General features: G+C 34.4%; 1 protein-coding gene and 1 long non-coding RNA gene across 2 annotated transcripts; both read left to right on the forward strand.

Annotated features, from left to right (window-relative positions):
• Positions 1-2,103: 2,103 nt before the first annotated feature.
• Positions 2,104-2,834, forward strand: LOC132285072 (phytosulfokines 3-like). Its single transcript, XM_059787236.1, has 2 exons — positions 2,104-2,321; positions 2,437-2,834. The coding sequence occupies exons 1-2, from the start codon at positions 2,208-2,210 to the stop codon at positions 2,563-2,565; spliced, it is 243 nt and encodes an 80-aa protein (XP_059643219.1). The 5' UTR covers positions 2,104-2,207; the 3' UTR covers positions 2,566-2,834.
• Positions 2,835-7,058: 4,224 nt separating this feature from the next.
• Positions 7,059-10,590, forward strand: LOC132285562 (uncharacterized). Its single transcript, XR_009472572.1, has 2 exons — positions 7,059-7,386; positions 10,104-10,590. It is a non-coding gene; the product is annotated as an uncharacterized LOC132285562 (long non-coding RNA).
• Positions 10,591-11,915: the final 1,325 nt, after the last annotated feature.

An 11,915-nucleotide genomic window follows, 5' to 3' on the forward strand; every position in this document is an offset into this window, starting at 1 on the left:
CACCCAATGGCTGCATTTTGGTATGTACTTCTAAAAGCATTAGAATAAAATTAAAAAAAAAAAAAAAAAAAATTCAATTTGTGAGAGTTGGTAAGTTGGTAATGAAATTAGAAACCCGGAGGAAATGGGATTTGAGAGTGACTTAAAACTCTCTCACAATATGTTTTGATTGTTAGTTTAAATTTACGGTGCTTTCAACAATTGTAAGGAAACCCTTAACAAAATTTATAATATTAAGCACTTTCTGCTGTCATTAATATTGTTTTAGCACCAAAAAAAAAAAAAAAAATGTTACTCAAACTAAAGAGTTCGAATAGAATTTCTTAAACGAATATTTTTTATTAGTCATTTATGAAAGATATAAGGGAGTGGGGGATCTCACTTCTTTATACTTTGCATATATGATTAATTAAAAATATTCGGTCAAATTTTTTTTTCCAAACCCTCAACTTTAAAAATACTTTTTGAAAAATATTCATCCAGAAGCATTTGAATTTAAAGAAGTCACGGTGACAATTTTACCAACAAAGAAAAAAAAAGAAAACAAAAAAAAAAAGTTGTCATGGTGACATCAAGATTGATTCAGCCATGAAAAAAGGAAAGAAGATGGGAAGCCTTCTAGGGTATTCTAGAATGTGGATATTAATATGATTTGACTTCCAGAGAGAGAGATATATATGAAATAGTAGTAGTGGAATAAAAGTCTGGAGGTCCTTGCCTTTCAGTATGGAGAACTTGTGGTCCAAATAAACAAGGAAAAAAGAGCACTTCTCAATATGTTCATTTATTTTGAATTGGGACATAAATTTGACATATAATGAGGCAATAATGATCATTTTGTTAGATAACAGGCAATAATTATCTCTATCAGACAAACTATCAGAAGTAATAACTATCAACTCCTTTTAAGTCATCGGAAGTCCCAACAACTTAACCACACTTTTTACTGTATTATCTTATCAATTGGGTGCAGGGTACTCATAATATACTACTTTTATCCCAATTGAAAGTTTCTGTATTATTTAATATACTACTGAATTTCTTTTTTTCTTTTATTCTAGCTAATCAGAAATGTGTCATTTCGTTCTCTGTATTGTTTGTACGGTAGGCGACTAAATGTCAACAAAAGAAATGGTATTTAAGTCGATGTGTTAGGGCTAAAACACTAATTGAAATCATATATAATTTTGAATATATTTTAAATGTTTGATCTCATATTTTTCATTTAAAACATATTTTACTAATAAAATTCCTTCTGCTAGGTTACATAGGTCTATGTTATCGACCAGAATATCATTGTTTTAGCACAAATGAAATTACTTACCCTTAAAATGCTTATTAAGAGTTTTTATTAATGTCGAGATACCTTGAGAGTTTTCATTAATGTCAAGGTACCACATATAAATACTCTGAAATTATTGTATACTTTCTCGGCAATAACATGTATGGTTTTTATTAAATATATGAATAAATATTGTAATGTATTATATTGAGATACATGAAGATTTGGGATAAGTTAATGATGATCAAGACATCTATACATGATAACTAAGTAAGTAAGTGGAGGTATAAATGGTAATCGGATAACGGAGATGTAGATGTGTAAAATGGTAATCCGGTAATGGAAATATAGATGTGTAAATTCTAATTTGTAGATAAGAGATATTATAATACTTTTATAATCTCCCAACTAATAAATAAATAAAATACTTTTATAATCTTAACAGATTTGATGTATAGTCTTTGGGAGCTGTTTGTTTCACTGATTTATTGGATTAAAAGATATCTGGACAGGTCCGAAAGCATAGTACTCTTGGCTTCACGGGTTCTCTCTCTCTTTCCCTCTTCCTTCCCAAAATGCCCAGACTAAGTCGGCTAAGTAACTTCCTTGACAGCAGTATAAAACACATTGAGGAAAATGTCAAACCCCTTTAATGCCTTTTTCTTTTTTTCATTCATGTGGTTGCCTTTAGTTACTACTTCTCTTTTCTTTTCTTTTCTTTTCTTTTTCAATTTCTTAATTTTGTAAATATATATATATTTTTTTAACCATCATAAGCTGCTTTATATTAAAGGTCCCTCTCACTCTTCCACATATATTCACACACACACAGGCCAAAGAGTCTTCCTCTATCCTCTATATAAATTAACATCATCACACCCTTCTCTGTATCTTCATTCTCAACCAAGCTTTCATTAAAGCAAAAATGTCCAAATTCTCCACCCTTTTCGTTGTAGTTCTCCTCCTCAGCTTCACACTGTCCTATTCAGCCCGCCCCGAGCCAGTGTTTCACAGTGACACTCTGGTGAACGCCCAACATGTAAGTTAAATTATTATGTCACAAAGTGTTTTAGGTCTCGGAAAATGATTTCCAATGATGGGTTTATGATTTTGATTAATGGGTTGCAAATTTTTTATTTTTTTAAAATTCTCAGGAGATTGAAGCTCAGCAAGTTGAGGTGGTGGATGAGAGCTGTGATGGAGTCGGTGAAGAAGAGTGCTTAACAAGAAGGACCCTTGCTGCTCATACTGACTATATTTATACTCAGAAGCAGAAGCCATAGAATTTTAAAATGTTCATTATTATTTTAGCTGAAGCATACATATATTGTACTTGATAGCTGTAATAAATGTTTGGATTATAACATATATATATATATATATATATATGCTAAGTTTGTGTGTCAATTTATGTACTGGAGTTCCCAGGACTAGTTGTTATGAACATGGTTGCCAGGCTAATATATGGGTTGAAATGAACTATGATGGGCTTTTGTATATCTAGTTCAAAGTTGGAACAACAAAATTATATATGTAGCTCATTTTATATCCTTGTCTTTCTCTTTGCTCCTCTATTTCCTATTATGGGTGTGTGCGTTGAGAGGAGGAGGTGGTGGTGGTGGTGGTGGTTGTAGTGGTGGTGGGATTATTTATTTATTTATTTAGTGTTTAACCCTTTTTAGAGCAATATATCATTGGTCCTCTTAGAATGTTTCAGTTATTATGGTTGACCCCGGGAGAAACTAAAAGTCTATGAATTTAGTATATAAAACAGCTGATTTCTAGTTCATTAATTCTGATTTGTGCTTCTTTTGTGTCGCGTTGACAATAAAAACTAGTGTGTTTTTTTCTTTATTTTTTTTTCTGTAGATTACAAGATCCATCATAGAAGAGAACCAAGTGTGAACATAAAAGCATATAGCCATGTCCTATCTACCAAACCCCAAATAGTAATCAATCCCACCATATAAGAGTTTTGGTACTAATTGAAAATGTGGTGCTCTAATTATTATATATACGACACATTGTATTTCTTACTACACTAGTTCTTAATAATCACAGTCATCCTTGTGTTCCTTTTGGGAGGAAACAAGAAAGAAGGTCAAAACATTTCTTTGCCTCTTCACCATATTTAAGCTGTGTTGAGGATATATATGGAACACTTTCATATTTAAAAAAATAATAATTTAAATTAAAGGCTTTTGAGCTTAAGGGAGAAAATAATACATCCTCTGAGAACATTTACATAACAAGAGTCCATTTTGGATGAGATTTATTTATATTTTACTAAGAAGAAGAAAGAAAAAAAAAAAAATCAATCATGCCACGTTATTGGACAAGACAATTGGAAACAACAATCATAACAGGGCTTTTAGCTTAAACAGAGTCCTCAAACACAACTCAATTTGAGCCAAGTATCACAACACTCACAACTATTTCTACACATCCTGTATATTGTCTTTTTCGTTTCAAGAAACTAAACTTATTATTAGTTATTAGACCAAATTTTACATAATAATAATAATAAATAAATAAAGCCAACAATTTGGAGTTAAAAAATGCTAGTAATTTTACCTTCTGCTATTTCTTTCATTCTCATCAATAAATTGTGTAAAATTGCATATCTACCTAAAATAATGATGAGAGGAGCAAAACTATCCTCTGGAATCTGTGATAATGCATTCAGAATTTATTGATTTAAATTGAGATGGGGAAGTTGAGAAAGCAACACTTACCAGATGATAATATTAATGAAGGTAGTTGACAGTTGAGTGATACTATTAATTTGATTGCAGAAATAGTTGTTAGGCTTGAATGCAAAATTACTTTGCCAATTTCCATCTCTGTGACCAGATCATAGAGCTTATTAACCACTTTTAATTTAATTTTATTTTTCCTAAGAAAATAATCATATCTTATTATTAGTTTTTTCGTAAGCCCATTTCATCAATCTATGGACTACATACATGATATTCTGAATTATTTTTAGTGATGCAGTTCAATGGCATTGCCACATTAGTACTCCATACATCACCACCACCACATCATATGCATCAGCTATATATATCCCATTATCATCACCACTGCCACAACACACGCATCAATGGCGGCCCCTTGGCGACAAATATCACCGTCCAGTCCAAGCTTTGGGGTTACCCTTTGCATAACCATCACGGTACGTTGACAAATCTTAGAAATGGCACTTAATAATGCCTCTTGACAGCACATGTTACACGTATGTGATGGTTCTCTGCCTAGCAATATTGAGAGGTTTTGGTTACCTTCCGCGTAGCTTTCATGGTGCTTTGTCAAAACCCTAGCAATTTATACTCCAACACAGTTTCTCGCTGACCATTTAAAAAGGACTAATCAAATTTCATTTGTATATATATATATATAACACCACTTTTCAACTGACACACACAATGCAATTTTCCTTCTTTTTTTGTTTAAATAAATAAATAAAAGGATGTGTGATGGTGTTCATATATTCATATTGATGAGTCCTTGTCAAGCTCTAAATAAAAGGCTATTTATCTTTTGAAACCTAACAAAACCCAAATATGGTTTCTGGTTAGCATTCACGGTTCACCATGGGCCATTTAATGTTGTTGCGCCCGTAAACCGGATGTTTATATGGTCAATCAAACTCCTTCATGTCCAAGTTGACAACAGTCGATATATTCTAGAAACCAAGTGGAAAAATGCTAATTTATAGTAGCAATGTCCGTACTTATTGACCAAAACCAAACCACACAGAATTTGACTATATATATATATATATATATATATATATATATATCCGTTCGCATCTCCAACTTGGCGGTCCATGCCATATCGTATTTATTAATGTTTAGCAAACCAATGTTTCTTGCCTGCCATTTCTTATATGTGATATAAATATATACAATGTTTCAGTATGACAGCAACTATTTTGTGTAAAGTAATATCAAAAGTTTAAGTTTATCTTCAGTCTTTCATCTTCCAAAGTCCACATTTTGGTAAAAATTATACAAAATTCAATATTTTATTTTCTACTGAGAGTTGTTATTCGCCCTCCATGAATCTCCTTCCGCGCTCCAACTCTACGAAGAAGCTTCCTTGCTGAAGAAAGAAAGAAATGGACAAAAGAAGACTTTGTTGGAGCGTCAATATTGTGTCCCTTTTTAAATTTTCATCATCCTTGCATAAAGATATTTCAGTATTTATATCATATGGGCAAGGTGGTAATCCCTTAATTGTTTATTGATGATTGATGAATGGTTAATGAAACATGTGAACCTAAAATGGTTAATGAAACATGTGAACCTAAAATAATACGAGTAGTGTTCAATAAAATTGCAAAAGCAAGTGTTCAAACTAACCAAAATGAAAAAAAGAGTTGATGACAGGAACATATCTAATAAATAGCGAGCAATTTTGAATGTCAACACAGTACTGCAGTTCAAGAATAGTCTGAAAAGCGTGCATTCGCCAACCGGATCAGAGTCAAATTGCTTTAAAACTGTTGTAACTTTCAAGGGCGTTGGGTGGAGTTTAATTAAAGTCTACTTTTCAAAGGTTTCAATTCATGATTGTTGCTACATTCATTCCTCCTCTGTTTTTCCTACAAGGGCTCAACACATCTACTGGGTGGACAAATGGCTACTCATTGTAATAGTATAATCTCTCTCTAAAGTATACCAACAAAATCAGTTAAATCTCTCGGTAACGCTTTTAAGTAGGAGAAATTATTAGATAGTTTTGGATGATAAATTTAGATTTTAGAATTGAGAAAATGGCCCTGTAAAAATGTATTAATATATTATAAAGAAATCTCAACTTTAACTTTAATTGAATTAGTTCACCAAATATCAAATGGATCATAATCATCTAGACCAAGATGCATTTTCAATCAATTTATGTTTTAATTAAATAGATTTTTTTTTTTTTTTTTTTTTTTTCCTTCCCTTATAGCCCATATATTAACTTTCAATTTTTTTTCTTTCTTTCCTAAAAAAATCATTTCAAAATTTAAGGCTCTCTCTGGTAATCTTTGACTTATTGGACTCTTTTTTCTTCATAATACAAATTTTAGATCCGAATCTACACGATTTTGTTCTTGAGTTTTACATCCAAAAAATCTCATACTATTTGAAAACAACACTAATACATATAAAGCACTTCACTCTATTAAGCAATGTGAGATCGTATACCCATAGTCTATCAGTGTTTTGCATACATCCACAAACTCGCCGCAATCACCCCCTTATGTATAATATTGTTGATTTTATATCCGAATCTACACGATTTTGTTTTGGGGTTTTACCTCCAAAAAGTCTCGTACTATTTTGAAAACAACACTAATACATATAAAAACACTTTCACTCTATTAGGTCGTAAACCTATAATCTGTCGGTGTCTCACATCCATCCACAAACTCTCCACAATTACCCCCCAAGGAATCCAACTAATTTGTCAATCACACTTCTAGGTCAACTCTGGCTCTAATACTATTTGCATATAAGGATGACCCTGTGGGTTGGTGCAAAATACTAAGCAAGTTACAAATGCTTGATTTCACATTACTTGGTAAGGTGAAAGTAAAATGCTTTATACTCCATGTGCTAATGCTATCTCCAAATTTTATGAAGCGTTTTAGAGTAAAATTTAAAAATAAGATAATACGAGTTCAAACTCAAAATGAATAATACGATCATGTAAACTATTACAATTTCACTTTGAGTTGAATTGAAAAAACTCAAAAATCTTTAATAGAATCAAACCGAATCGATTTTTGTTCCATTGGGTTGGATTCTACAATTCTAGCAATCCAATTCGAGTTCTAAAATTACCATTCAAAAAAAAAATTGGAGTTCTAAAATTTTTGAATCCATTGAAGTCGTTTTGGTTTTGGTTCAGCCTAAAATGGGTCCGAACCGGACCGGGTGCACTCCTGAATCAGCAGAAGGTTAGCAACACACGCACGCCACACGGGCGCTTAGGATTCACCTTGCCAAGTTAAAAAAGGATCTAAAAACCCTAAAAGGCTCTCTTTTGAGGGCTTTGAAAATGTTCAGTCGAAGGAGGTTTCTTTCGTTGCCTATGGTGATTGGAGCTGTTGTGTAAGCTTCTCTTCTTTCTCAATATCTATAAACAGACGCATATTATACATATGTGTATATATATCTGTATGTTTATTTATTTGCGGTTTACAAAGTGATGCCATGATCTGAGAATTGCCTCTGAATAATGATTTTTTCTTTAATTTTATTTTCTGAATGCTTCTGCACACAGTACTGGTCTGATTTAGATTTATTTTAAAATTATTATGCGTTGCGGGCAGTGTCGACTGTGAAGGCATATAGAGGAAATTCACACAAGTTCTGTTAATCGCAATTCATGTAAATTAGATATTTAACCCTAGTTAACGCCTCGGAAGTATCGTGCCTGGATTATTTTATGCAATCTTTAAGTTGTTGCCATTTTTGTAGTCGCCTAGTTGCATCTATGAATGTTACTCATTCTTTTTTCCTTCTTTTTTTGAATGAAAGGACCAAAGAACCAGGTACAATGCATGTACACGGTATATGTTGTTGACAAATTATTGTCAAAACATGGTTTAGATGCGTTTTTGCAGGAGAATTACTGCTTAATTCCCTTTTCTCTCTCTGTTACAAAGTAAAGTTTTGGTTTTGGATCCTAGATTGGATTAATTGTCAATGTAAAATGTTTCATAAGCATAAGTTACAACTAATAGTTTGTAGAAAGTTGAGGATATTCGATGGGTCGCCACTGGGGAAGTTGTTTTGGAAATATGAGTGGTGTTTGATTATAGAATGAGATCAGGATGTCCTATGGTAGGCCTTTAGAAGAGCACATCATGACATGGGGGGAGGAGTTATCTAAGCACATTAGTTATGTCGTGGGGAACCGTAAGAGAGTGAGCTTTTGGCATGACTAGTGGTTCAGGGAGGGCCCTTAGAAGCCAAGAGTCCATGCTCATTTTGATTTGTCACATCAAGACTAAGAGATGGACTGGGTCTGGGTGGATGCGTTGTTTATTTTTATGGTATGAATTATTGGTCAAAGAGGGGGAGAGAACTTTCAGAAATGGGAAGCTTCTAGAAGGGGCATATTTGATGTGAAATCCTTCTACAGAAACTTGTTTGGGGGGTAGGGGGTGTGGGGAAGGACCTTCTTCTTGTTGTCATAGAAGGTTCTGTGGCAGACAAAAGTGCCAGATGAGGTTTTTCTGAGTAAACAGTTACTTTTGAAAAGATCATTGTGATTACTTGAAGTTCAAAATAAGTTCATTCGAAATTGGTGTGCCATGTTTTAGGATGTTTAGATTATCTATCACCTGTCACATTATTTGGTGTTAAGGGAGCTTCAATTATTGTCATTGTCCTTCTTTGGGATTGATCAGACTATATCAAGGCCCATGGTTGATGTGTTGAGAGTTGGAGAAGAGATTGTATCAAGAGGAGATTGAGAGAGGTGTGGGAAAGCACTGATTTTGGTAGTGTATTTGGTCGAAGCATAATAAAACACATTCTGAAGGTGGGTAAGCACTGGTTTTGGAGATTAAAAGGACTTCCTTGAGAGATATAGAGGGAGAGGTGGGGGTATAGCTTTCTCAATATGTGTCAAATTAATATGACGCCAGACTAGTTGCCCCAAAAGTTTAACCTATTGAGTAATGGATCAAACAATATACATCAAAACACCCTTCCTGATGTGTGGCTCTATATTGCTCTTGGAGAGACAAACACACAAACAGAATTGAACAGAGTCCAAACTTTCACAGAGAACTGGAGAATAAATGTACACTCAGAGACTGAACCTTAGACCTAAAATCAAGAGTGATACACCATTTCATACAACCGATTGCCTCAAAATCTTAAATTATTAAGGAATAGGCCCAGAATGTATATCAAGCCCTAACACGTGTTGCACCGCCTTTGAAGCCTTCTAATAATGTACTTTTACCTATAAAAAAACTAATAGTATGTGGAAAGTAAATTCTAGTATATATCTTTCCTTCATGACAAATTAAAAGTTACTGTTAGGGAATGTACTTAGTTTTAGAATTGTAGTGTTTCCTTTGAGCCCTAGTCCAAGTAGTGGTTTACATGTTTTTGTTGGTACCCAGCCCCTTTAGTTAGTATAGGGTCATTTTGAGTTGAGGAATTAATAATGGTGACCTCATTTAGGATAATTCTATTTTGTTCAAACGAAAACAACTGGATGCTTATGTAAGGAATCATTTGGATTATGTTAAAGGTCCCATGAGGAAAAGAGAAGGTGAAATAGAAAATGATTTGAGACGGGGAGAAAAAGCATTGTGGCACCAGCATTAATTTGTCTAGTCAACCCAGGTAGTTTGGCTATCCTGAATTGGGTTTGGCAGAAACTTCATCATGTACGAATTGAGGATGAGGACTATATTATTTACCAGGACTTAAAGTTGTTGACTTGCAGATATTTTAACTTCTCAAAGACGAGACCTGCAAGTACTCAAGATTCCTATTTCTTTTCCATAATTCATATTTACAAGTCCATATTCCAATAATAAGAATAAATATTCTATATATTATCTGTCAATTTAACCAGGTTCTCACAAGAATTTCTTAAAAAATTGTATACAAAAAACAGTGGTATATTTTGGGTTTTTATATATCAGAGGGAAGGATGGAAAAAAAGAGAGAAGATAGGAGAGTGAGGGCTTGTCTTTTATAAAAAAATGTTTCATGATAAATAATGCTCAAGTTTGGGATTTCTAAGTCCAACTTCTCCTCCTGGGAAACAAAATGTTCAATGATTTTTATGGCTTTTGTAGGATTGGAGTTGTTTCTGGAAAAGCAATATTTGGACCAGCACTTGATGAATATTGGAAAAAGAAGCTTCAGGAAGAGGCAGCAGCTAAGGAGAATGATGCAAGCTCCACCTAGGTGGCTTTTAAAATGAATTGGTTTATGGTTGAGACAAGAATGTGTTTGTTGAGTTTACTTGGCTTCTTTATGTAGAGATGGGAGCAACAAGTTTAAATTTTTTTTCCACTTCGACAACAACATCAGTTTGTGTATGTTGTTGTCTTACTCTTAAGACAGGAATCAGTCAGAAGGCAATGCATTGGATGCACCTGGGTCTTTAGCTTCATCTGATTTTACATGAGAGAACTCGTGTCAGTTTGTGTGTCAACTGGTGATTGGCCCAAGAGTCGGGATCCGGGACTATGTAATAATTTCTCATACACGTGTCACCAACTTGGATAGTACTTTTAAAGCATTACATGTCCTTTTAAAGAAAATATGATTGTTTGGCAAGGGTATGTTAAAAGAACTATTGTGGAAAGATATAATACTCCTTTATAAGCCTTGAAACTTGTTTTCCCCTCACGCCAATGTGTAGAGTACTACTACCTCTGTCAAAAGGGGAAATTGTGTGAGTCACATTTTTTTCAAAAAAGATATTCTTTTTGAGAATTGCTCGTACACAAAAACCGAAACCGATTTAAACGAAGAATGGTGTCCACGTGTCTTTCGGAGAGACTCGTGTTGGGATTTGAATTCTCACTTTACAATATAATGAAAATAAAAATACAATTACAAAAAAAGTCAAATACAATATTCATATTTGATTTATATTGAAATAATAGAAATGTTAATACTAATTAGGGTTAAATGCAAAAAATCTCCTTAAATTATAGGGGTTTTGCAACTAACCCCCTGAACTACAAGAAACCTCCTTAAACTATAAATTTGTTGCAATTTGCCCACTCAAGCCACCAGAAAGTAAGAGGACGAAATTGCCTTTTCAATAAAACGACGCAGTTTGTTAAAATTAACCTTCATCCACTATTGACCTGAGCCTAAAGAAGGCGGCGCACGGCTGCGGAGCGACGGGAATATGTTTGTTGTGTGTATATAGATATAGATATATAGATGTGTATATATGTACCGCCGTGAGGAACTCGACAGACATCACTTTTTTCGACCATGATGGCGGCCAAGTAACCGTCTTAGAAGGTCTCGACGTCCATGTCGGCCTTGTCAGACTCGATGACGACTATACTTTCGCCCTTGGAGAGCTTGTTACCCTCTCACTTGACCCACGACACAATCTTGCCCTCGGTCATGGTGGAGCTCAGCGCCGGCATGAAAATCTCTCTGATCTGAAAATCTCTCTGATCCGAATTGGTGATTGGGTGGTTAAATTGGTTGGGTTGAGTGTGGGGGTTGTGATTAGGTGATTGATTTTGGGTTTGTGGTCGCCGGCATAGATGGATTTGCAACAGCAGTCGTGTCGAACCTCATCGGAGAAAGACGCCAACTGACTGTCGAGATAAATTGAACCACCAAACCTTCAAATCTGACCTTTCATCACCCACTTTCACGCCGCTTGGGTTTGAATCAACACTTGGTATGGGTGGTGCCAGAGATTGCAACATCACTACAACCACCGGTCTTGATTTGCAGGTGGCGGCCATGGGTTTACCAAATCGTCATCAATAAATAGATCTGCAGCAATGGCGGCGACGACATAATTTCATGCCTCTAACACACGCCGTTAACTGCAAATACGCACGCTGCGACAATCGTCTTCTTCCTTATATGGCCAATTTTTTCCTCCACATCTCTCCATCAAAACC

This window comes from Cornus florida, unplaced genomic scaffold (assembly GCF_030987335.1).
Source record: "Cornus florida cultivar Cherokee Brave unplaced genomic scaffold, ASM3098733v1 CherokeeBrave_3.0.0_Hap2_Chr11, whole genome shotgun sequence".
NCBI classification, from domain to species: Eukaryota; Viridiplantae; Streptophyta; class Magnoliopsida; order Cornales; family Cornaceae; genus Cornus; species Cornus florida.